The following is a 27,930-nucleotide window of genomic DNA, read 5'->3' as shown; positions in this document are numbered from 1 at the left end:
AAAATCGCCGGTTTGATACGCCATCCTATGTTATAATGATAAAGTTGTAACCAAAGACAAATGAACCACACAACATGGAGAAAATAAGGTGGAACATTAACACGTAAAGTGTGAGCAAACACATTGTCAGGGATGACAAGAAAATCATAATGGTCCTTTTTGAAGTCTGGTGGTTATTCAACCATATCCTTTTGACAACCTTTTGATTGCCACACAAGCCCTATCTTATCTATAATGATTAATCAGCAGTCCAACTTTGCTCAACAATCTCGCGTACTTTTCTGTTGTATTCGCGCTTGTTTTCGCTGAACATCCGAGCAGCTTCAGAATTTGCTGGTGAATTTGGGTTTGGATCACACAACAATGACTGCAACAAGAAAGCAGCCAATTTAATGATAAATAACAAGAATCCAGAGCAATGTACAAATCAACTAACACTATTCTATTGAGGAAGAGTAAAACAACACACTCTAATTGGTTGAAATTCATGTGTTGCTAATTTGGGAGCGAGACTCACATATTCAGTGAGATCTACATGAATTCCACCTAACACAAGAAAATGCTATAAGGTGTATACCTAACATATTGAGATACACATTACACAAATTCTTAGATGTGTTTGGATTTTGTACTTTTTGGAGTGATGTAAATTAACATTAAAGGTAACGGGGTTGAATGAGGGTTGGCTCAATTTGTAGGATCATACAGTATCAAAAAACAGACCACTTTACATGAATCTACACATGACACCTACTGGGGGTATGTGATACTAACTGAAAGGTAGTGTTTCTTTTATGAGTTTTATCATAATTTCAGAATTCAATGCAGGTAAAAGAACACACAAATCTATTATAATGAATTGGGTTAACTCATCCTTAGTAGGTAACACAAGAGACAAGGATTGCCAAGCTTATAAAGTTCTTTGGGGATATTCCAAGTCAATGTGAGATCTTAATACCACCCGCTCCCACTAAGGACTGAACATCTAGAGCTTGATATTTGTAAGACTAGACATTTGTAGGTGACCCAACATGAAGATTGGAGGATAAGCTCTAATACCATATTAGAAATGGATTAGGCCTAACTTAATACAAAAAGTTAGCTTAAGAGGGGATGATTGTCCAAGTCTTGTAAGGAGTACTTCGGTGATATTGCTAGCAAATACAGAATCTTAACAACATACATAAACTAGAGTAATTCAAGTAATATGCAAGACAAATTATCTGCATGGCTGATTTTTCCTCTTTTTTACTTGGCTGAGTGAACTATTTCCAACATTGATATCAATTGTATAACAATAGTCTATACACTAAATTTTCAAGGATATTCACCATGAGATCCCTTTTAATAATTTCCTCCAATGTCCTTCTTAGTCTCCTATCCCTTTTACATGGTTAGAAACCATGCCATCTACTCTCCTCACTGATGTCTCTAGTGGCCTTCTTTGCAAATGTCTAAACCACCTTCACCAATTTTTAGTCATCTTTTTCACAATCGATGTCACATCAATATATCCTTGTATGTAATCATTTCGTATCATGTTTCTTCTTGTGTAGACACATCCATCCTAACATTGTCATTTTTGCTACTTCCACTTATTTATGATTTTGTCCATTTAAATTCCAACGTTCACTATCACAAAGTATAGTTGATTGTATAACAAGTACAATAAAACTCTCCGTTGCACTTGGTAGGTACTTTACTATCACTAATATCCCTTCAACACCTTTCTTCATTTTAGCCACTCAACTTGTATCCTATCCTGTGTGTAATATCTTTATTAATTTTTCCATCAATTTATATACTATTGATCTTAGATGGGCTAAAATATGTTTTTCGTCCTCGTAAATATAAATATATTCGGACTCCATCCCTATAAAAGTTTTAGTAATTTTTTTGTCTTCACAAAATTGAAATCTGTTATTTTTTGTCAAGACATAGGTTCGAGTAATCCAAACCTATGTGACTAGTGATTGCACACATAAGCAAACACATGTTAAGTTGATTGACTGTAATGGGGGTACACAGTAAAAACGTAATAGATTCTTCCTCTGCCCCTTTTGCATCCCTTCATGGACCTAGGCAGTCACCCTCTCGGTCACCTTGTTTCCTTACTGTTGCCACCACTGCAACCTCTTCCTTCCCTCTACCCATTCCCTCTTCTCTCCCACTCAAACTCAAAGTCTCCCAATCCCAAGGTTCCTCCCTCTCCTCCACCCAAATAAAAAATACCAAAGATTGAATGAGAGGGAGCAAATCTAAGTGGGTGAGAGAGAGCGAGAGCGAGTGGATCTAAGGATTTCCATGTGGTTGTGCGCGAGAGAGGAAGAGTGGATCTGACAAGGAAAGGATTTGAGTGGATCTAAGAGACATTGCAGCTGTGGTTAAACACAGAAACTCCGACCTCCGCAAGCTCTGAGCGAACACCCTCCACAAACTCCATCGTGCCCCCTCCCTATATGCAGCACGGAAACTCCGACCTCTGAGCAGATCTAATCTGCCACCCTCCACAAGCTCCGATGCACCCCCTACCTCTCCATCTCTGACCTCCAATCTCTCCTTGCTGACACACCTATCTACAAGACGATATATTGGTTTCTCACGAGTTCAGCGATAAAGGTGTCATTCTTCAAAGAACTCAAACAGTAACCTCCTATTATATTGTTTTTTTTCATTTGTTGGATTTATTAAGCTTAATGTGCAATTGAACAAAGGGACTTTGCTTTTTTGTTCGAAATTTACCATTGTTAGGGCTTGATTTGAAATTTTGTGATGTATGTTAAGTGGTTATTTAAGTTTTTGGAGCATCAGTCAATGTGTAATTTGAATTTAGGTTTGTATGGTTAAATGTGGGTAGTGGAAATTCTGGATTGAAGATGCTTGATTTAGAACAATTGAAGCAGTTGTGGTGTCTATAGGTCATGGATGGCCCGGTGTTGATTCTCGCAATTTTTTTTTATTTTTTTTGGGCGATTTGTAACGGTTTTGAACCGCTAGAAATTACTTTTTAAAAATTTTAAAGTAAAAAGAATGCCACGTATGTTCAGATTTACCCGAACCAATGTCCGAGCCCAAAAGTAACAAATTTCAATTTTGCAAGGACGAAAAAATTACTAAAAATTTTGGAGGGACGGATTCCGAATATTGTCATATTGACGAGGACGAAAAATATATTTTAACCTCCCAGATACTTAAATTTAGAAACTTGATGTACATCTCTCATTTTTACCTCCAAATCATTTTCCTTGTTTCTTGTTAAAACAGCAATGTATTGCTCCTACTCAAGCAAAAATTCTTTGATTTCAAAGTTCATCTCTAAGGCTCAACATACCAATTTAGATCCCCACCTATGAAATCTTTTCTTTTTGTGGAAAGCCTTGAACCAATCTTTTAAAAACTTTTCTTACAAAAGTACTTTCTGATCCTACTTGTGGCGCATAAACATTAATGATATTTATAGTTGCCTGTGCAACCATTAATTTTAAACATTGGATTTTGTTTGCAAACCTTTTTACACCCACCAAATTCTTTTTTCAATTCTTTCCCACGATAACACCCACTTAGTTCTTTCATCTAACTTAGTGTAACATTCCATTTTTCGTAAAATAAATAGATTTTTGTAATTAAATAAATAAGGAGAAATAATTTTATTAATTAAAATAATGATTTTTAGGTAAATAAAATAAATATATGTTATTAGAAAATAAAAAGGATGTTTTATTTATTCATTTGATAGAAAGTAAAATAAAATTCCTTTTTATAAAATAATATAATAAAGAAAAATAAAGTAAATAATAGATTGAGAATACCTTATCTATAAATAAAGACATATTAGGTCAATTTTTACATTAACGATACATTTATACGTTTTCTCTTCTCTCAAATTCGTTTTTCCTTTCCCTCCTCTCAAAATCCTCTTTTTTTTCCTATACACTCAAACTTGTTCCAGTAAAACAATGATCTCGAACTCGTTAACCGTTGGATCATCTTAAAATTTGAATATCAGGTTCGAAACTCATTTTCGCACATCCCCACCGTTGAAATTTGCGAAATAATGTTTGTGGTGAGAGAAATGTCCCTCACACCCAACAACTCTCTTTTTCTCGCATACACCCAAACCTGTTTTAGTAAAACTAAGATCCTGGACTCATTAGTCGTTGGATCGTCGTGAAATTTGAATACCAGGACCGAAACTCATTATCGCACATCTCCATCGTTGGGATTTGCGAAATAATGTTTGTGGTGAGAGAAATGTCTCTCACACAGAGACATTGAAATGGAGGCTTCAATCCCTTCTCCTTCCCTCTAACGCTTGAAAATTCTAGCAGAACAACCAGATGAAAAACTTGAAGAATCTTATGAAACCGCTAGAGACGCCGCTATCACTACCAGACTACACACATGAACCCACTTAAAGGTAAGAGATGAGTTTATAGCAATTGAGGTTAGAATGAACATGTGTAGGGATCTTTAGATGATCAAATTGAAATTTATTTTGGAATATTTACTGTATTGTGATTCTTCTTTTATGATTATAATTATGAGATTGTTGTATTTGACGGACCAATTGATGTCCTGATGCGAATTGGTTGATAAAATTGGATGCTCTTGGTGTTTTCATGTTTTTTACCTATGATTTTGATTCCTTTGATTTTGATATGATTATGTGAAATTGTTTAAGAGGTTTTAATTATATGAACATAACATATTAATATTATTATTGCGTGACATGTATATAATGCATGAAAGCATGATAACGTATTGTCTTGGGATTATGGAAGTGTGATGAATTATGTGTAAGTGACAAGTTGAGTATGTGTTAAATTGTGAGATCACATGTGTATTGAGATGTTGTGTGCATTGAGTTGTGAGCTATAAATCGTATAATCACACAACTGTAAGATCCTTTAAGAGCGACGAGTTAATGCGTGACAAGTATTATGATAGGATTCACTGTGGGAATCCAACGAGTTTAATTACTTTGAGATACGATGAGTTAAAATTATTTTGAAAACAATTGAGGAGCCGTGTGTTTTGTACAGTTCATAGATAGACTCAATGCTTAAATATTTTTTGGATTGGACCTGAATCAAGAGGGAGAGGCCCTAATGGACTCTTCGGAATGTAGACCTTAGAGGTAAATACACTCAGTTTGAATGTTCCTTGAAACCTTTGCTGATCCCATATGGTTGGAGCGTTCTCGCAAAACAAAGTGACCCTGACTGGTCTCCTTATGATTTTACCTAGTGAAAGTGACCTGACTTACTAGTGTGTAGTTTGTCTTGTCATGTACTCTTGAGCGTCGGACGAGATTTTTCACTGATTATCACATTGCATATAGGATTGAGTCTTAGTATATTTGTTACATAACGTTTGTGTATTAATCGATATTGATTGGTTGAGTGATATTGTGTTTTGATCCTTGAATAAGTGGTGGAATGACATGAGTTGTGTTAAAATAAGTTGTATTTCATTTATATGATATGTATATCTATGTTGTCTCGTTTCTCTCTATTAGTTAGGAATGTGGTAACTCACTTCCTGTGTGTTGTTTGTATTTGCATTATGTGATGATCTCGAACTTTATGTTCGTGGAAGCAGATGATTAGGTGGATGACTATAAAGAATCTCATGCTAAAGGATGCTAGAACACAATGCTCTAATAGGATATGACATTGGAACATGGGGTTCTATATTAAATGCATGAAGTTTTGGACATGTAGTTTTTATCATTTTGTTTTACATACTGAGTTTTTAGTTCATTCTTTGGAGTTTTGGATGATCTTGTTTTGAGTCAGAGATGTTTTTAATAAATTTTATTTGATAACATTGAAGTGAATGTGACTTTTTTACCTACGTGAATTTGTTTAAGTGATTTGAATAAAATTAATTTAATTAAATTTTGAATTTTTATATGTTTTTCTTAAGTACATGTATGTCGGAGTAGAGAGTGTCACACCTAACCTCTAGCCCCTTAGCTTTAAAAAAAAAAAAAATTTGTGTCTTCAGGACACATGGTGCCCACTACCTCCAAATACTTACATGTCAAAGTAATAATATTCAAAGTTCAAACACCAAACCTAATGTCAAAGTACTAATATTTCAAACACTAAACCTAATCACAGGCAATTGTAGGCTAGCTTCTTTACCCACATGCGTCTAGAAAAATGTGAAGATCCTTGCTCATTTAACACTACATATGGGAGCCAATGTAATGGCTCTAGCTCATTTAACATTGTACCTTAGTCACACAACACATTACTTCCAAATAATGACCTAGCATTGGCACACAAAATCTGCCACGAATGATCCATGTTTGGGGTTTCAATAAATTTTGCATTGGATATTGAGGGCATAAAACAACCCTTCTCCTCTACCTTAAACACTGATTCCAAATTGTATTTTAATAAACTGTGGACAGAATACAATAAAATCATTTTTAGCATAAGTATGGTCTTAATGCAATTCTGAAATATTAAGTGAATCACAATTACCTGGATTGAGGTAAGAATTGCAGCTACATCATATATAGGGCTCCACTGATTTTGTAAAATGTCCAAGCATATACTGCCATCCGCATAAACTATAATTGCCAAGTAAAGAGGGGCTTAGAACTAGATTCAAAGTTACTAGCGTGCAAAGATACAAAATTGTTTTGTACTCCAATTTAAATTAACACAGGAAATGCTTTTGAAACAAATGAAGATATTCACCACTTGATCACATTCCTGTAATTGTTGAAACTTTCATAAATTTATTGTGTAAGATCAACACATTAAATTGTTAACTACGTACAATTCAATAGTCATATTGCTTAAAACAATTTTCTACATGAAGTTATTACATGGTACAAGATCCTTACAGAGGTGTTTTAAACTATCCTTTGAAATTAATGTTTATCTAAGAATTTTCAATTTTCCTGTTTTAATCAAATCACTACCCAAATCTAGCTTCAGTGGGAAACATATAGATATATGAGAAAACAGCACTCATCCACTACGCATGAATTTTAACTTTCCTTTACTTACAAAAGTTTAGCATGCATTTAAATATCCAAAATATAAATGTTTTCTTTTCAACCAAATATAATAAATCTAGAACAACATTATAGGATGCGATGACCAAAAAGACTAACTATATTAAGGGCAAAAAATGTATGCAAACTGTCTACACTCTACAGAACCAAAGTACCAAACCTGAACTGAAGTATAAAATAAAGTATGTTTTATATTAGATTTATTATTCTTAAAGAAAGCTTCCAGAAGAAAAAATCCCTACAGAAGCTGTTTCAACAATAACTTCCAAAAGCTAAATGAATGTTGTAGATGTAAAATACAACTTTCCAATTCTGTTTGAAGCTTTTAATTTAAAAGTAATGATAACCCTCAGGTATTGATTGTACAAAAAAAATGATTGTACAAATATTTCACATGATTGTTAGCTCCAAAGTGGAATAGCAGGGTAGTTTTGTACTCACTGTTAGGATGAAACATTCGAGAAACAAAGCGCACAGTAGGTGGTTTATTAGGATAATCCTCTGTAAACTGAAGTGTCAACTTAAACGTACCTGAAAGAAAAGGATACCAGTCATATAAAAATCCATGAATTAGAAAATTCTGTAACTAGGCTCAATTAAACTAGCATGGCACGGGTCAATTTAAACCTTTATCTTTCAGTACCTAAAATACATCAAATACTAAACCTTGTGTGAAACACCTACAAGTTGAAATCATGTTTTTATGAATTAAATAAAAGAATAACACCATATTAGACACTTCCAATAGACACCATGAATTGTTCTACTTTCTAAAACAAATTAGAACACAAGAAAGACAAACTTTTAAATCAATAAGAAAAAACTTAATGATATTACAGCACCAGAAATATAAATGTACATAATAGACAAATGGATGTGCAGTTGGCCACTTCAACTTTATCAAATATTTTTTATCAAAAATCTTTTCATCCTCTACATATCAATGTTGATCATAATTCATAAAATGCTTAATGGGACAGATGCTATTGCTAGCTCCACATTGTTAAAGAACACTAGAAACTCAAACAATTATAACATGTGGAACCATTGAATAAGAAACAAAGTCTCAGTTATATATAAGGTAGAAGATAGATATAATTGTACCTCCATCCCAAGGGGTGTCATCTGGGCTGGAAAAAAGCACCAAGAAAAGGCACAATTAGATTGTTACTATACATTAAACCATCCACAACCACAAAGTAAAGAGAAACACACACTTAAGAAAACAAAAAATACAGGATTTGTAAACTCCTACACACCCAAAGATAACAGCATTCCAAAGCATAATATTATTGTCTTGGGGAGCCCCACTGATGCCAGCAGGAGGATCTTGTTGCAATCTTTTAAAATCCCTCATCAGTCTCTTCCTAGCCGGAGTCGACATCTTCACCTCCTTTATCCCAATCAAGTACAATTCAAACAATAGTAATCAGCTCATGTGCACGGATAAAAAAAATTGAGATAGAAAGGGAGAGTGAGTGAGTAAACAAGAAAACCTTTGATAAAATATCAGAGAATACATCAAAAGGTTCAAAGAACGCAAACACAAGACAATAGAGCTAAATTTACATTCTGAGAGCTTAACAATTATCACGCCACTAATACTTTATGAACAAACTTCAGAATTTTCCATTACCAATCAAAACTGATCAACCTAATAAGCACCAGTGAGTAAAAAAAATATTCATTTCACTCAGAAACTGAAACAACAAAGTGTGCATACGCTAATTCAAGCCTTTTAAAAGCCCAAAACAAGAAAAAAGAAGAATCGAGAGTTTCCAAACACCCATTAAAACTTTCTTCACACAATCACAAAGCTGGGATTCATAGCAGATACCCCAGATCGATTACTCCGATTCCACCACAAAGTAGGAAGCTACCCACAAAACAAGGGGTTCTTAGAAACAAATTCCAAAGCACTTATTCATCTGGGTAAGAATTAATTTCAGAAAAAGCCATGCACGGGAAATAAAAAACGGATTTTTAAGCGAAATCGGAAGACAGAAAGAGAAAGAGAGAGGGCTTCTGACCTGTGAGTGAAGAAGGCTGTGAGAAGAGAGAAAAGATTGAAGCTTGGAATAGGAGAACCCAAAAAGGAAGAGAGAATTTTATGAGGGAAATGGTACCATGGCTCAGGGATCATGAGAGAGAATGAAAGAAAGAATCTTTGGTTTCAATTATTTTGATTTTATAGAATGGTCGAGTCAGCTGTGTCTCTCCTTTTCTTGGCAACTTGCTACAAACCCCCAACAACCCATGAGACTTTATTACATATACACACTAACTGACTTAAATTATTGCATTCATTTTTTATTTATAACAATTAATTAATTAATTTTTTAAGATTAAAAAATAATTAAATAGTAATAAATTTATCCTAAATTTATATTTTTTTAAACTTATTCATGTCATTAATATTATTCTTTCTCTTCTTTTCTTTTATATGAATTCTTCTCTCTTTTTTAATTAATTATCTATCAATATACTTTTTCTAGTCTTAAATATAAGAAAATATATATATATTTTTTGTTTTCAAATATTAAAAAAATTAATATTATTAACTAAATTAAATAATTTTGTTAAAGGATATGAATTAATTAAAAAGGTTTGTGCTTAAGAACATTACATATGTATTGTCAAAAAGTAACATTATAGATGTAATAATATATCTTTAGTTCAAAAGATATGTATTATGAATGTGAAAATTACTTTTATATTGTAAATTTATTAGACATTATTTTTTATAAGCATTAGACATTACTAATTACCAGCTATATCACTTTTAAGATAGAAGTCAGTTGTTAAAGTAAATAAATTTATTATATATGATTATTTATTTATGATTGAATAATAGTATAAAATTATTTTATATCGTTTATGTATAGTTTAATTTTTCTTATATTTAATTGTTTTTTATTAAAAGTTCTTATTATTTTCTTTTAAATATTTAACTAAATCAAATGATGTCATATGATTTATGTAATTGAACTCATCTATTGAGATAAAGTTTTATTGTTATAATTATTTTTTAAACATGAGGGTTTGGTCCTCCCATGTTTTTTTTGTTTCTCCATTTATCATTAATAAATTTAAGGTCTTTGGGTGGGTGATGGGTTTCTCTTAGAGTGTTTGCATAATTGAGATGTTTTAATTAATTTGGATGCTTGCTTTCCTTTCTTAAAAAAAATGAAGTATAATTCAATTTTATTTTTTAGGAAAGAAAGGGGATAGATTAAAAGGAAAATGTTGTTGAGCACGAATGAAAATTCATACTAAACACACCAATGATTGTATTTTTTTTCAATTTTAATTATAAATGAATCCTTTTCAAAAATCTTTAATATGAAAACTTTGAAACTAAGACCCACTTCAAAAATCCTTGGGAGTTGTTATTGGCATACCATTTTTGCTAATGGCACTACCCATGTGTGTGTGTCTTTTTGACATATTTTGAAATTGTTCCTTCGACAGAAACACAATGAAAATATATTTTTGTTGCTTATGCCTAAATGGGGTGAAAAAACAAAATCCAACACAAACATAATTTCGTTGTACAAGTGTGCTACAAAAATTATGTTTCCACTGTTGAGTGGGGTTGTAAGAAAAAAATAGCAAAAATACTATTATGTTGTACCCCACGTGTGCAACAAAAATATGATTTCGTAACTCCGTTGTGCACTATACAACAATTAAATCACATTTCTATTGTTTGCTCACCATCTCTGACATCAAACTCTCATCATCCCAAATTCGTTGACAATGACAACACAAATTCAACATCACCCCCCAAACCCAGATAATAGGAGTAAAGGGCCATTGTCGCCGATGAGGGAGGGAGAAGTGAAGGGGTCGAGAAGGAGGGGTTGGATCATTGTCGATGATGCTCTTGGCACTAGCGATGCTTGTTCGATCTTGACGTGATGGTGCGTTGCGACTTGGACCACAACTTGGATTTGGTTGGGGTGGGTGGTCGCAACGTAGCAAGAAGGAGAGGGGGAGAGGGTGGGGTGGCATGAGGGATAAATTTGAGAGGAAGGAAAGGCTAGTAACACTACCAATTGAGTGGGCAAAAGAGGAATTTTACATGTATTGGTTGTGACAATGACAACCGTCAAATCTCCTCCTCGATTGTTAATATGGAAATATTGAAGGTGCCACGATCCAAATGGAAGATAAACATGTGTTTTTCAATGTTTGGTGAAGCGTTTTTGTTCAACTCATAAGTAATAGCAAGAGTTCTCAATTGCTTATTGGTGTTAACATGCAACACGTTCAAACTCTTAAGCAACATGTGAGCCTTGTAGTATTTGCTAATTTGCTATGCAAGATGTCCACAAGTAGAATTTAGAAACTTAGAATTTTCCGAGAGCAATTATATTATTTGATTTGTTTATTTGAATTTTTGGGAATAATTTTCAAGATCAACAGAATTTTACTACTGCATTGTCTAGGGTCCACAAAATACACGTGATATCATACGTAGCACTCTGAGACACGTGTTAACCCTCAATGTCTGTCCTAGGACAAGAGCATGAGCGTTCGACCCTTAGCAGCCAAGCTCCCTAACTGACATGTTATCTCTAATATCTTAATATTTGAATATATTTGAATCTCCTTATCTCTTGACAAATATTTAATTATCTACAAACTACACATTATTTATAAGGTACAATTATCTACTAGTTTTTATCTTTAAGTTGTGTATTATTTTTAACATTATCTATAAGCTACCAGTTATTATCTATAAGTCGATAATTATCTGCAAGGATCATAACAGCCCTTACAAACAAAGACCTGCATTTCCACTCCACTCCTATAAATATCAGGTTTCATCGAACCCTTAACCCATCCTACACACACTAGCACACGAGCTAACACTCCTATGCATACACTCTTATACTTTCTCTTTCTTATTCTCCTAACTTATATACTTACTTGAGCGTCGAAATTTTTTATTTTGTAGGTCTCCCCTCTTGCCCTCTTAACAAAGGTTACTTATAAAGCTGACGTGTGAAGTTCGGGAGTCCACTTTAGCCACACCCACTCTAATGTGTGCCTGCTTTGAATTTTGGTAAGTACGATTATAAAATATTTCTTTTTTAGTTTCATTTATTTTTCTTTTAACATTTTTTAATTTATTATTTTATAAAACAATTACATATCATCTATTTTGAGTGATTTGTGCATTTTGTATTTTAAGTTTTTGTACCATTTAATAACACTTTTTTTAAAATAAAAAAAAAAGGTAATATAATTTATTTAAATTTTATACTTTAATTTATGATAAACATGGTTATGTAATTGCATTGTCATCCAATCACGAATCACATGTATGATAAGATTTTAACTCCTACAATAACTACTTTATAAGTGATATCAATAATAATTCATAATTAAACAATAATATAAAACTATTTTATATTGTAATTACATATGATTATTAAAGTCTACAAGGGACCAAATCAAATATCATTACAAATTTGACGAATAACAAGAATTAATTTGTATATATTTTTGCTTAGGAACTAAACAAAATGAAGATGTCAAGTGTGGGACCAAATTTTTAATTTAACAATGTGTGTAAGGTAACTAAGGGTGTTCAAAATCAACCTGCTTTAAACCTCTAAACTGATAAAAATAAAAAACTGACTACACCAAAATCCTTAAACACCGAAAGCATAAAAAATCGCATCTTTTTATGCTTGGTTTGGAAAATCAAATACGCATTTGTTTGGTCAACAGCCATATACACATTTGTTTAATAAACATTAGAAATTAGAAAGTTTAAGCATAAAAATAATTCAATAGATGGTGAAACGTGCATGATGGGATCAATCATGATTAATATAATAGTGAAATAATAATAATAATAATAATAATAATAATAATAATAATAATAATAATAATATTAAATCTATAAATTTATTATAAACTAATTAATATTGTTTAGTTAATGATTTAGTGGTTCAACCAATGATTTATTAACCTAATATGTCATTCAAGTTAATGACTAGTCTGATTCTATTAACACTGTCCAACCCTGAAAAGCCGAAAAGCTAGATAGTACAAAAGTTTTGGCATGAATCACACTACATAAGGAGGACTAATTGTGCAATTGAAACTCATTTTTCTCAACAAAAATCATACAACTGTGACACTTAGAGCATTCAATTAACATAAGTAAAATAGAAGACTAAAATCACACCATGCAATTCCTAAGAGCTTCAATTAGCATACTTGAAAGACTAAAATCACACAATTATTATACTTAAGTGACCGAAAATACAATTAAGCCAAAAATGAAAAAAGTTTTTTTTAACTACAATTAAATTGAACATAAGTTAAAAATCATCTTTTAAAAAAGTTAACATAAGAAACTTTTACAAATTAACTTATAAATAAACTAATTTTATCTTTAACTTATTCTATTTTTTTTTAAATGCCTATAGAAAATTTATCCAAATTTTTATTTGGTACTAAATATATTTGCTCTTGCCAGCCCAATTGTTAATAACGAGACAATCGAATGAGTAGGGGAATACTTACCACAAATATCATTTTACATTAAAAAAAATACACCAAATTTCTCTCGTGGTAGTTTAAATTATATACTTTTTTCAGTTCTTTAATTATTTGAACTTTTTCATCCGTAATATCATCCATTCTTGAGCAAGCACTAACACTAGTAGCAAGAAAAAAATGAGAGGAATAACTCAATTAGACATTACCATCTCAAAAGTCACAATTTCTAAAACAATTCTAGCTAACAAAATGCAGTGATTTAACAAATTTGGAAGTTGAGAACTTCACAGGGTGATTGGTGAAATACAAGCAAAAAGTGATCTCTATCTGTTCCATTCATAGTCTCCTCCATATCTTGGGTTGGCATTATTCACTCCATTATCTTCTGGCTTTATGGAGTTTGCAAAGGTGTGCCAACCCAGAAGGTATGGCATGATAAACTACAAAAAGAAAAAGAAAAAAGTATCAAAAGTACATCCAATATGAACAAGATATTAATCAGATTGTATGCAACCATGCATAAAGGAAAGTGACATTTACCAAAGCATGAAATGTACTGTTCAACTAAAAAACTCTTGTTGAAATGGTACATTAACATTAAACATAAACAAGCCATTTTTCCAATGACCTGTGGAGCTATTCCAAGTTCTAAATTCTCTTTCAAACAGACATGCAGAAAATTAATAAACCTTTTAAAGACTTCATGGCATCTTACAGTGTGAAGATATGTTCCTAGTCTGGCTAGGCAACAGAATTTTGATGAATAATGTTAAGCTATTACTACAAAGTTTACAGTAGTCAGATTTTAATGTTAATACTCTATAATGATGATCAGTCATTTCTGCTACAACATCTTTTCATAGAACTATAAGAGAAACATGAAAATGCAGATGCTGGCAATTTATATTAGAAGGGAGAGAGAGAGAGAGGAAGTTATACATTGAAAGTTGAGGTCAAAACTGCCAACTCTGCTTTTGTAACAGGGATATAGATGCTTTCATCCACATTCACAAGGTTGTTTTGAACACCTTGGGAAATTCCATAACAGAGTTAGAACTGGAGCATATATAAAGACGTTTAACTTCCTTCATTTATATTGCATGTATTGGCATAAAAAGGGTCACATAAGTTATTTTTTTAAATGATGACATTAAGACTGATCAATTTTGAAATAGTGCATCACTGTGGGAGCTTGTTTCAGTTTCCCCACAATATGTGATGGACCCAATCAACCCAACATTTCATAGTGTCCCAGCAACATCAATATGGGAAGGAAATAAAATAAAAATGATATGATAATAATAAAATATGTTCATGAAGAAAGAGTATTACTTAGGTTAAAGAAGTGTCCAGAACCATCTGGAAGAGGCTCCACCTTCAAAATTTTTCTGACTTTACCTTCATCACTGCATTTCAAGACAATTATAGAAATGCTTTAAAGGTGTACAAGCACAACAGCCACGACTTATGACATCAAAACCTGAGCCCCACTCCCCAGCATCTACCCACATAGCAAAAGGAAAATGCAAAATATATTCAACTTATGACATCATAGATCAATTACTTATATTCAAAGAGACTAAGACCCAAACAGAAAAAAATGCAATTCTTATTGCAAGATAATCAAGGCATCAAGCAATATTCACTGATCAAATCATAATATGTCAAATTGTCAATCCCATTACAAATTTACATTTTACAACAACTATAAGGGTGCGTCATAGAAACTACCTTTTGCCCTTAAAAGGATCATGAAAAAGTTCATAAGAGTCCCTTGCACCAAGGCTAATCACACTTCCCATTTCACTCACTGATAAGGAAAACACCTGCATTCAAGTAAATTGTACTATAAAAATTCGCACTCCTAAACCATAAGAGAAGACCAACAGACTGAATCCAACAGAATCATACAAAAACATCCAAATTTATCAAAACACGGAAGTAAGTCAGATTTTGTCTAAAAATATTCATATACTCAAAGAGCAATGCTTTCAACAGTTCATATTCAATCTAAACTTCCATATATAATACTTCAATTCAAGAACAAATGGCATGTATGGTTATGTTGTACCCTGTCTTAATTGTGCTATATTATTAGCTGACTGATGCAATACTCTCAGCACACAACTTCATGGAAAAACTAATAAGAGCACACAACAACTTCAAGGCTGTGCAAAAGCAACCCCTCCTTTTCAAACCGAGTTTCAAGGCAAAACTGAAGCAAAACTTGGTTTACTATTGGTCCTAACTGAAAACCAAACAAGAGAATTTTTCAGTTTTACTTTTCCAACGGACGTTGGATACCTCCCAACTGAAAACCAAGCACAACCTTCTCGGTTTTGACAAATAACACCAGCATAGATATTACCCTTAAATCACCAGAAGAATCATTACAACGCACCTGCTTCCTATTCCAATCATATTGGCGCGTACCAACCGCCGGTGCAAACTGAAGCAGCACATAACCTTCCTTGGATATTTTGTATGCTCCTGACTACAAAACACACCAAAACCTTCACAGTTAAATGCTCAATTCACAAGTCCATAAAGATCATGGCACATCCAACCACAACCACCACCAAAACCAAAACAAACATACATCGAGCGGCATGAATTCCGGGGGCCTAGGAGTCAATGTAAGCGCAGCCTTCCCTTTGTAAATGGAGTAACCAACATAAACCCTAGGCGGCAAAGCTCCAACTGAACACACATTAAACCAGAAAACCAAATAAGTACATCACAGTATCACACAACAAAAACACATAACACAAAACTAACCCACCATCCATTAGTGACTGTCCAGTGTCCACAAAAGAAATAGCACAAAAATATGTTCTTTTTATCTTCCAACTATTAAAAATATTTTTGTTTTTAAAATTGGAAAACCAAGACTCCATTAGGAACCAGAAAACCAAATAAGTACTACATTACACAAGAAAACATCACAACACAAACCCTTTGCAAATTTTCTAACTAACCCACCATTCTATAAAAGACATAGCACAAAAATATGTTATTTTCATCTTCCAACTACTAAAAATGAAAATTTTAAATTGGAAAACCAAGCCTCCATTAGGTTTCTCAGAACCCCAAATGTTTTTTTTTTCCAAGGTGTCATTCAGAAACCAAAAAAGCAAAAGGGGTTAAGGAAAAAAGAGAGAAAAAAGGGGGTGTACCTGAAGCAGAGGGTCTCGTTGGTCGTGGTGTGGAGGCTATGGTGTTCTGGTCGAAGAGGTCAGTGTGGCGGCATCTTAGGGAGAAATGTTTATGATTGTTGAAAGGAAGGGACTTTGTGGAAAAAGGGTGGTTTGGGAATAGCTTAAGAGAAGAAGAAGAGTATAGTGATGATGGTGATGATGAAGATGATAAGAGGGATGATGGTGGAGGAGAGTGAAGCTGTAACTGCAAATTCGACATCTTTCTTCACCTCACTCTATCTTTTTCTGCTTCTGCTGCTGCTTTCCCTGTGCCTTTCCCGGTCTTTGTTAGAGTGCGTTTAGTTTAGTTTATTTTTATTTTAGGAAAAATTTATATTTAGAATTAGTTTAATTTGGTTTTTATAACTATAAAAACCTTCTATTTTACCTTCTCTATATATTTAAAAACATTTCCTTTTAATCCTGCAGACGGTGAAAATTTGTTATTAGATAACAAATAAATTTTCTATAATAATTCTAATCAACAAACAAATATTTACAAAACAATGTGAATTATTTTTTATTTCAACAAGCAACTAATTGCATTTACAACTTGAGGAATGACAATGTGTGCACTTATCCAAATAGTAATCATTATTTCAATTATTTTGAAAAACAAACAATATACCCAAATGCAAAGTAAATTTAGTAAAAGTTACGTTTCAAAAATAATTTTGGATTAAGAAGTGAAAAGTTAAGTGGTGATTGAAAAAAGATTTAAAGGTTTAAGAAATGTATGTTGGCTCCTAAAAAAATGTATGTTGTAAAGAAAATTAAAATATGCATTAAAAGTTGGGTGAATATATACACTTATTACACTCTGTCCATTGAATTAATAGTTATTGAATGTAATATGCATGATATTCATATTTTTGGTATATGATAGCTGATCTTTTTCAATTTTGGTCTTTATATATATATATATATATATATATATATATATATATATTAATTTTAATTTCTTTAAGTTTATGTTTTATTAATTTTGTTTTTGTAATATTTTTCGTTTATTTTTATTGTATGTATCATATCTTGAGAAAACAATATCCACTAAACAAGTTTAACTAACCACATAAATATCATTTACAAGGTAGACAACACATTAGACAATCATAAACACAAAGTTATGCCGCCAAGGTGACAACGAAAAAACTGCATGTTAAACATTTCATGTGCAAACAAATAATCCTTATCACCACTTAACAAATCACAGCTCATAACACCAAAGACATGCGAGCATACACAAAAATCAAGTGAGTCTTCATCCACATAGTTAGACATAAAACAAGAAACATAATCTCCATCTTTATCTTCGTCACTTTGACATCATGAACAAAAATAATAATATCTTACCGTCACATTCAGATTTAACAGCATGATCAATTTGTTTTATTTTGTGTACGACTAAATTTAAATTCTTGTTTTTTCATAACCAATTTCTCACACTTTCATAAACCCTAATAAGTATTTACCCGAAAATCAATTTTTTAATATTAACATATGTCAAATTTTAATTTAGTCGTAACATCATTCGAACTCTTTCTTTCGGACGCTCAAGCATTTTTCTTCGACTTATCCATCCACCTCACTACCTTGTCTTGGTAGCCGCACGTTTCAAACACATCAACACAAACACACGAAGAACAGAAAATAATCACCATCTCGGAAAAAACACACAATACAGTTTGAAGTTTGAACAAGCTCCACCGAACAACAAAATCTTTTTCTTTCTTTCTTTGTTCATGTTTTCCAACCAGGTTCACGTGTTCCGCTCTCCATTTCGCGTTCTGAAATATCCACGCACGAAAACCCCACCCAACACGCGTCTCTTCCTTCTTCTGCTTCATGCCAACAACAACAACAACACAAACGCTGGCACATCACCAACCTTCCTCTGTTCATCACTCAGTGATGACTCCTTTTCCACCCCAAAACCAAACCAGGCACACACTTTTTTTTTTCTTTTCTCTTACATTTTTTTCTGTTCTTCATGTTTTTTAAAACTTAAAAAACACAAACAAAACCATAACTTGGAGTTCTTTTTTTTTTTAAAAAAAAAAATTATATCTGGATAATGTGATTATGTTTTTGTGACAGTTGGGTTACAATCCTTCAGAGGAACTGTTTGGTCTGGAGGAACTCAAGCCAAGGTCTCAACCTTTTCCTTTTATTTTATTTAATTTTCTCTTACTTTGTCATAAAAATTTAATTATTTAGTTTAAAAAATTCTAGCAATGTATTCTCTAACACATTTTTTACATCATTGAATTGTATTTTTTATTCAACTGTTGCTAGCTTGGCTGGCATTCCTCTTTTTTATTTAGGAGTGTGGACTTTGGGTTCTTTGTGTTTGTAGTTGCTTTGTGGTGAAAATATGATTTCTATTAAGGTTTAGCTGCATCTTTTGTTCAGTTCACTCAGCATAGAAAAACTTTTATTACTTTCGGGTCTAGGATTTTGAATAAACAATATCTAGCTTTAAGCATAAACAAGGGTATTGAAGTTCTTACCATGATTGAATTAGATTATACAGGACCACATCAGCAATATTCTTGTACATTTCACCAAAAAGAAAAGAAAAAAAAATATTCTTGTACAGCTGGAAGTTGCTGCCAGTGCTGCTATTTCAATTTGTTACATCTATCCAATTCTCATTCACCCTGCAAAATCATTCTCTCTTTTTTCCTGGGTTTAGATATTCTCAGATAAAAAAATTATGCTATATTGTGTGGTTAATTGCAAACTGTATTGGTTATTTTCGTATGATAATACTCATCGTTTCAATCGAACAAAATACATATTATGATTTGAATGTTGGTATGGTTATCTCCATATTTGATATTTTATGAAAAAGTCCTTTGGCGGAGTGACTTTTAACAATTTTTTCTATAATTTCAGCACGGCTAATTCTCATACACCAGAACCAAGGTCCTGGTTTGGTCCAAATGGACAGTATATCAGAGAGCTACCTTGTCCAAGTTGCCGGGGAAGGGGTTATACCCCTTGTACAGGTACAGAGTGTGGAATAGAAAGATCAAGGCCAGACTGTCCAAAATGTTATGGAAAGGTACTTTCTTTTTGGAATTGTAGTTTGCTACTAAGTAAAGCAGAATCTCTTCTTGCTCTTAGGAGAGTTTAATTACTTGGATAATTTATTCCATAAATACCTAAATTGCCTCTGAAAAGCAAGGATCATCGAGTTTCTATGAATGTGCTGGCATACATATTGTATTTCCATCCAAGACAGCTTGGAATTAAGTCATTTCTGATTTGAATGAAAAATTCTGAAATTTTGAAGTTCACTTGAGGATGGGGCAAATGAGATTTTATTTCTCTTCTTTGTACACTCACAAGGGGAAAATTAGATTTTACCTAAAATGACCAATATGCTTAGAAACTTACATTTATACAAATCCTCATACTTCAACATAGCTTGATGCCATGCATTCATGTATTAGACACAAAAGTTACTAGTTAAATTTGCATCCTATTGGTTTATGACTTTATATATTGTTATTTACAGATTCTTGCTTGTTATTTTCCTAATATTCATAGCAATTGTGAAACACTAAGATATTGAACATCATCAGTGCAATGCGCACAGTAGTTACTTTAATTACCTTTTTTCCCATTTGATCTTCATGTAAACAGGGTATACTGACTTGCCACCAGTGCTCTGGAGATCGTGTTATATGGGAGGAATCAATTGATGAACAACCATGGGAGAGGGCCCGTTCTATGTAACTTCTGAGACATAAAATTTTGCCTTTCTTTACCGATCTTATCTTTTGTTAGCTCCTTGCAATGTTGATATACACTTTACATGGTCCTGTGCATGTTAATGTAAATACACACTTGTACATTCTCCAACTTTAGTAATCACTAGCATAGACACTTCAAAAGAGGAACAGTCTCTTTGTTGGACAAATTTAATAGTTGTATCAACTATCAACACATGCCATATACTTGTTTGACATGACATTTCGCATCTTAATATGACACCTTGAATTTTTTAGTCAAAATATCCTCCTCCATGTCAATGTCCATGGTACTTAGCTTTAGTTTTTCCCCTCTTCCAAACCACATTGTTTGCAAAACTGGTTCATAAAAGGCCAAATACTGGTGTGTAATATTCATTTTAGATTTATCAAAAGAAATCAATTATCATTCCTTATTTCTTGAATATGAACTTAATCTGCTCATCTGGTTGTTTCTATATTAAAAATAAAAACTATTATGATTTTCTTTCTTTTTCCCAAGTGTGATTTTTTTAAATCTCAGAAATAGGAGATTATATCAAAATATACTGCTGAACTGCTATAATCTGGCATTGCTATTCTGCATCCCTGCACTAGTTATATTGGATTTTGAAATTTGGTGCGGCATTTTTATGATAATAGACAATCATGATCTATAAGTATAAGTTGTCAAACATTCTTTCTATAATCAATGTTGTATATGTTCTTTCAGAAGGAAATTGGTTGAGCATATGGATTTAGGTAATAATATATCGGTTTTAGTTATGGTATTCAAACCAACACTTGTGGTTTTTATATTTGTCACTATCATTTTGTTGCAGTGGAGGTGCATGCACCTGGGTAGGGAGCTTCTGGTTGTTATTTTTTTTGCTTTTATTCTTGTAATACTGTATTGTGAACTTCTTAGCATTGTGATGTCATAAAATTCCAACATGATGGTGGTATATTTTTTTTACATACTCGGTAAACATAAAAGTTTAATGTGTTGCTTGTTTTGCTTCTAAATTTTGTTTAATTTGCTTCTAAATTTTTTAATTATGCAAAATGTTTTTGTTTTTATGGTCATACATAATGCTTCTTTATGGATTTTACTTTTTCAGCTCCCCACTTAAAGTGAAGGAAGATGATGAAGTTGACAAATTAGACATAAAGCTAGATGTGAAGAAAAAATCCAAGCGTGTTTACCAGTCTCCACCTCCAGAAGTTGGATTAAAGATCAGTCGTTCATTAAAAGTTAGTTGGTTGCTTAACCTTACTTAATAAGCATGTTTTGGATACAAATTGTTATAATGCATACATTTTACATGAGTCACAGATGTTGAGCCCATTAGCTTGTTACCTTCATTGTTTGATATTTGATATAGACATACATGCACACTCCACGCACACACACACAGATAGAATACATCTATGCAAAGAATTGAATGTCAATTTTTGGTGTCTCATACAATTGATAAGAACACATCTTATCTTGCAGAAGCATTAACCTATTTCTGGGTAAAAGACTTGAGAATTACATGGACATATATGCACACGTATATTTATGATAGAGGGCAGTTATAAATTATAATTATATAGTGAACTAGTGATTTAGATTCCATGCACTGTTTTCTCCTTGTGTTTACTGCTGTATTAATATGATAAACTGAGAAAAAGAATTTATAGATGTTGTTTAGGTTGCAAATTTAAATGTCTTTGTTTAGTTGAATGATTGCAGAGTCTCAATGCCAAAACTGGTCTATTTAGCAACAGAATGAAGATTATCCACCAGGATCCCAAGCTTCAGGCACAGCGTGTGGCTGCTATCAAGGTTTAAAATGCCAGGATTTGTATTTCATTGATATCATCATTTCTCTTATTTTACAAAATGATTGCATCCTTCATAGTAATTTTTGTTGCATTCTTGTTTACAAGTTAATAATATTTCATGCCTTGACATTTAGGATTCACCGGTTTTGAGGAATATCCACAAAATAAAATATGGCTTCAAAAAGAATTTTTCTGTTTTTATTTTTTCTGTGATATATGTAGTAAAGGAGTAAACACTCATTTTTTATCATCCGAAGATATGTGTGGCATCATATTAATCTTCCATTTATAAATATATCAAATTGGCCTCCAAAGATATGTGCAGTATCAAACGTCGGTAAATGTCACATTTTTGCCATCAGATTGGTCCTTGAAAGACCACTGTTGGCATTAATCATTTGAAGTACGAATTTAATGTCACGAATAAATGGAAGGCTAATGTCATGTTGCGTATATCTTTGAAGGGCAAAAAATGAGCTTTTACTCTATAAGGAAGTGAACTGAGTATTATCAATATTAAATTTCTTTTGTCCTGGCTAAATTAAGCTCTCAAATGGTTTTTGATTGCTATAATTCTACTATTTTAATTAGGGTAGGGAATAAAACATCTTTTAAAGCCCGAGCGAGCATTTACCTTCTTTGCTTGCATGTTTTATGATTTACTTGAGTATAGGCACGCAGTAAGTAAATTGTACAAGTACTTGAAGCATTTGAATTTTGACACACGGAAAATTCTGCACAAAAAATATTTGCTCTAATGGATGCAGAAAGCCAAGGGAACTGTTGCAGCAAGAAAGCATACTTCCAAAATTATGAAAGCTTACTTTAGTGATCCAGTAAACCGTCAGAAAAGGAGCATGGCCATGAAGGGTCATTTTCATAGCCTTGCACCTGTGACTTCGTTGCTGGTAGACATGGTTGAACTTCATACTCATTTGCTTTTTGTTCCCCCTCAAATGCAGGTGTGAAATTCTACTGCCAAAACTGTGGACGTGAAGGGCATAGGAGACACTACTGTCCAGAACTCAATGATAGCTTGGTTGATCGGCGATTCACGTGTAGGCTCTGCGGGGGGAAAGGCCACAACAGAAGAACATGTAGAAAGTTAAAGATAAGCCTTAGCAATGGAAGAACAATAAAACACCATCAGTGCAAAATATGTCACCAATTCGGCCATAACCGCAGGACCTGCCCTCAAGCTGTTCCTTTTGCTGTTCCTAGTAAACGAAGGAACGCGGCCTCTCGAAGACCATACAAATGTAGGTTGTGTAAGAAGGAGGGGCATAATATTAGGACATGTCCAAGTAGGACAGTTGTTACTGAGAATCCTCAAGATTAATAATCCTACTCATGTCAAACATAAAATTTTCAACCTAAATCTTATCATGGATAGTAATTGAAGCTAGAAGAGCTTTATATATTATGTTTGCTCTTTAACTATCTGCAACTGGACCTATTGAGTAATGCCAATTGGTCACAACTTTGACAAAATTCAGCTAGGTTTAGGGGTGGTTGTTGGATCATCCATCCATCCAAGATTAAGCTACTTGACCTAACTTTTTTAGACTTTACAACCTAATTGAAGCTAAAATTAAAAATAGAAAATTTAAATTTAAAGTTGTTCGATAATTTTTATTTTTAAACCTTAAATGTTATTTTTAAGGTTAAATTTCTTGAAAAATGTTTTGTTGGATCTTGAGATTTAAAATAAAAAAGGAAAAAGAGAAGTAGAAATCAAAAGTTCTAAATTTAACCTTTTCAAAAGCTCTTCGATGTTTTCTTTGTTAAAAAAGTTCTTTTTTCTTAAAATTCTATTTTGGCACATCTTTTTTTCTAAAAGAAAAGAGAAATTTTAAAAAAACTGGGAATGCAAGAAAATACCAAGAATACCTTAGATGTAAGGAAATTTCCACTGTCGCCTCTTTTTATATTACCTTGGATGGAGATTTTGCAATGTTATATTGTTGTCTTCACGATATTGTCATTTCAAGTATTCACATTCATAATACCCCATCTTATATATTGTCATTAGTTCAATGCAGCAAACACTTTGCAAGTTGTTTATTTAACACTGGGCAAGTTGTGTGTGTATTCCTCTTACATACACCACGGTAAATTTTATAGATATTTGATTGCAAGGAAATCGTGAAGGGCTAAATATTCAAGTCTTTGGTGTTTGGCAAGAGTATCGTGCTAAAGTCAAAATAAACTAGTTTCTTAATTACTTGTAGTACAAGCAGTGATGGCACAATCTAACTCATTATTTGTTGGTTAATTTGAAAATCGAGATAATACTGGATAAATCTGAAGTCGTGTATAACACTTTCAGATTGAATCAAATTTCGGGGTTCAACCAAAATTGTTCAATCAGATAAAATCAGAAGATTATAATTCAAGAGTTTTGTTTTGGTCTTGTATGTTTTGTCACACGTTATGCTTTCTGAACCAGAATGATTATTTATGATCAAAGAACAGGTGGTTTTTGGCGGTTGATGAAAGTCATTTCTTTTTTAAAACTGCCGTTGATGGAAGTTTTAGTAACTTCCATGTAACTTCCAAAATTTGCCTAAACCGAACATCTCGTTATTACATTAAAACAAGCGTGCACTCTTATTTTAACATAATAAAGAGATCAATTACACTAAAATGTCCAACAAACCTCCCCCATTTTAGTGTAATTACCGATCAAATCACAAAAGTCATAACATACCACAAACTACTGCATAGATGAAATATCGTGACGATTGAATTTCATCTTAGCAAATTACACGTTTCAAATATTCGAATATCAGGGTGTCACTAAGTATTGAACCCTTTCTATTCATAATGAATACATGAAGATAATCTGCACAATAGTTTATAACATTACTCTTGCTCGACACTAGTTTACTAGCCTGTGTCCCTATCCTTCATAAGCATATCAAAGCCAAGTCCCAGCTTCTTGAAGCGGCTAAACTTCATGCTTATATAGGTAGTTCTTTTCTTTCTTGCACCTGCAAATGCAATTTTTCAAAAAAACCATTGAGAAGTTATATTTCAACCTCCTTAACTTGCAGAACCAAACACATACCTTTTGGGATACTTTCGATGATGTGTTCCAATCTCTACATGTTAAGCTTTCCACATTGAATTCAGCACCTAATGTCATATTAGATGGGAATTGGGTATCTTAACATAAGAGATTTCAGATGGACTTTAATCCTAATCCCACAGCCGACCTTTTCACGAGATCTCTACTTAACCTTTTGGTTAAATGATCGGTCAAATTATGCTGAGTTCTCACAAACTCCACTGATATCACACAATGCATGATTAACTCCCGAAACATGTTGTGTCTAACACCCAAGTGTCTAGACTTCCCATTATACACTTGACTATATGCCTTAGCCAAAGTTCATATGGGGTAACCTTATTCCTTTTGTTAGGAATTCGGTTCAACAAGTAACAGGCTGTCAACATAGCCTCACCCCAAAATCCTTCACTTAAACCCGAATAGGATAACATGGAATTCACCATTTCTTTCAAGGTTCTATTCTTCCTTTCGGCTACACCATTCTGTTGTGGTGTATAGGGAGCGGTAGTTTGATGTATTATTCCAATAGATTGAAAATAAACCGGATCATAATACTCACCTCCCCTATCCGTACGAAGAGTTTTGATTAGCCCATTTTGATGAAGTTCTACCTCTTTCTTATAAATTTTAAATTTATCAAGAGCTTCATCTTTTGTATTTAATAAATATACATAACAATACCTTGATGCATCATCAATAAAAGTAACAAGATATTTTTTATGACCTAATGATGGAGTAGCATGCAAATCACACAAATCACTATGAATAAGGTCTAAGACTTTAGTCTCACTTTTAACATCCTTAAAAGGTTTCCTAGTGATCTTGGTCAACATGCAAGTTTTGCATTTTTCAATGTTCATATCAAAAGGAGTAATCATACTTATTTTTGACATATCTTTTAATCTTTTGTAATGAACATGTCCTAATCTAGCATGCCAAATTTCTGATTTTGTCATATTAGTTATAGAACTACACGAGGCCATACAAACAGATTCATGAACAAAAGGAACATCAATGTTTAATTTAAACATTCCATTACAACGGTAACCAAATCCAACAAACGAACCATGTCTTGACAAGATGTACTTGTCACTTTCAAGTACTTGCTTGAAACCACAATTATTTAAAACCATACCAGACAATAAGTTCTTAAGAATACCAGGTACAAATAAGACATTATCCAAATACAAACTTTTTCCGGAAGTAAAAACTAAATTCACACAACCTAATCCTAGGATTGGTTCAGTTGCAACATTGCCCATCTTCACAATAGAGCCATCATCGATTGGTCTAAATTCCTTGAACCAACGACAATCTTTGCACAGATGGCTTGTTGCTCCCGAATCAAACCACCAAGCAACGTCATCATCCTGCATGAAATTCTGATACTGGGGACAGATGTCGTACATGATGTCACGACATCGCGCTTCAGAACATGCAGCTTGTATATGACCGTATGAACAGATTAAACAAGTAAATAACACAAGAGAATTGTTAACCCAGTTCGGTGCAACGTCACCTACATCTGGGGGCTACCAAGCCAGGGAGGAAATCCACTAAAATAGTGTTAGTTCGAAGATCTAACAGCCACTGTTTACAACCTTCTCACCTAACCACTACCCGTGCAATCTCTACCTAAGAGCCACTCTTAGATATGAGAAACCCCTCTCACTCCCTCTCAATCACTCTCCCGTGTTTACAATTAATTCGAATACACACCAGAGATTACTCTCTGAACAATAGAGATCAACTCCACACACTATAGAGATCAACTCTACACACTCAGGTCCAACACTTGATGTTAGGGTGACATCAAGGTGGCTCACAAAACACTCAAGTCCCAAAACTCACAAAATAACTCTTCAATCCCGGACTTGGTGGAAAACTCGTGCAGCCTTCATGTTTATATAACAGTGTGCGTTTCTGGGCTGCAACAGCTTGTGCTGGATGAGATCTATCATTTTCCTGAAAATCTGCACTTAAAGATCTAAAAGATCAAGTTTGATCTTTTAGTTTTTATCTTTAATCTTTAATCCCTGAACGAACTATTCAAGTTTGTAATTCAAACTTTAATTATCTTTTAATTCGTTCCAAGAGATAGATCGTCTAATCTGTTGCTAACTGCACAATAATCTGTTAAAGAGATAACAGATTTATGTGTCCAGTATTTTCGGGCCGGATGTCAGGACATCGTGTCCGACATCGTGGATCCTGCAGCTTCAATTCTTCATTTGACATTTTATCTTGCCTTGTGCATTGTGCAGCCCGATCTGATTCCTTGACATAACGTTGGACATCATGTGCAGCAACTCCAGCTTTCCTTCATTGTCTAAGTGCTTATGTTTTAACAAAATCTTAGCCAATCTTTTAAACACTCAGTAGAGCTAAGCACTAACAATCTCCCCCTTTGGCAAATTTTGTCTAAAACATACTTAGACACTTCCTGAGCAGGTACGAGCAGTTATGCAAGTGGGATCAGCAACTTTCATTATCAGAGTAATCAAGCTCAGCGGAATTGGTAATGGCGACAGCAAA

The 27,930-nt window shown here is 33.2% G+C and overlaps 3 protein-coding genes across 5 annotated transcripts; 1 reads left to right on the top strand and 2 right to left on the bottom strand.

Annotated features, from left to right (window-relative positions):
• Positions 1 to 61: 61 nt before the first annotated feature.
• On the bottom strand, positions 62 to 9,219 carry LOC114423260 (ubiquitin-conjugating enzyme E2 2-like). Its single transcript, XM_028389950.1, has 6 exons — positions 9,067 to 9,219; positions 8,296 to 8,429; positions 8,141 to 8,166; positions 7,478 to 7,567; positions 6,495 to 6,583; positions 62 to 367 (listed from the first exon to the last, which is right to left on the bottom strand). Exons 2-6 carry the CDS (start codon positions 8,418 to 8,420, stop codon positions 239 to 241), a joined length of 459 nt encoding a protein of 152 aa, XP_028245751.1. The 5' UTR covers positions 8,421 to 8,429; positions 9,067 to 9,219; the 3' UTR covers positions 62 to 238.
• A 4,500-nt stretch (positions 9,220 to 13,719) lies between these two features.
• LOC114423258 (single-stranded DNA-binding protein WHY1, chloroplastic-like) lies at positions 13,720 to 17,056 on the bottom strand. 3 transcript variants are annotated; one of them, XR_003668812.1, is made up of 7 exons: positions 16,735 to 17,056; positions 16,158 to 16,258; positions 15,960 to 16,052; positions 15,290 to 15,384; positions 14,891 to 14,964; positions 14,498 to 14,614; positions 13,720 to 13,998 (listed from the first exon to the last, which is right to left on the bottom strand). XR_003668812.1 is itself a non-coding variant. In XM_028389945.1 (7 exons), exons 1-7 carry the CDS (start codon positions 16,973 to 16,975, stop codon positions 13,882 to 13,884), a joined length of 810 nt encoding a protein of 269 aa, XP_028245746.1. In that variant the 5' UTR covers positions 16,976 to 17,055; the 3' UTR covers positions 13,720 to 13,881. The 3 variants fall into 3 exon arrangements, 2 of the variants coding, with proteins under 2 accessions (XP_028245746.1, XP_028245747.1); XM_028389945.1 differs by having other exon boundaries at positions 14,498 to 14,586; positions 16,735 to 17,055; XM_028389946.1 differs by lacking the exon at positions 14,498 to 14,614.
• Positions 17,057 to 18,304: 1,248 nt separating this feature from the next.
• LOC114423257 lies at positions 18,305 to 23,762 on the top strand. The gene is made up of 8 exons (XM_028389944.1): positions 18,305 to 18,698; positions 18,853 to 18,905; positions 19,654 to 19,822; positions 20,407 to 20,495; positions 21,614 to 21,746; positions 22,231 to 22,323; positions 23,090 to 23,192; positions 23,285 to 23,762. Exons 1-8 carry the CDS (start codon positions 18,498 to 18,500, stop codon positions 23,659 to 23,661), a joined length of 1,218 nt encoding a protein of 405 aa, XP_028245745.1. The 5' UTR covers positions 18,305 to 18,497; the 3' UTR covers positions 23,662 to 23,762.
• Positions 23,763 to 27,930: the final 4,168 nt, after the last annotated feature.

The sequence above is a fragment of the Glycine soja genome, chromosome 8 (genome assembly GCF_004193775.1).
Source record: "Glycine soja cultivar W05 chromosome 8, ASM419377v2, whole genome shotgun sequence".
In the NCBI taxonomy this organism is placed as follows: domain Eukaryota; kingdom Viridiplantae; phylum Streptophyta; class Magnoliopsida; order Fabales; family Fabaceae; genus Glycine; species Glycine soja.
The sequence above is the reverse complement of the archived record's forward strand: the minus strand, read 5'-3'. Positions and strand labels throughout refer to the sequence as shown.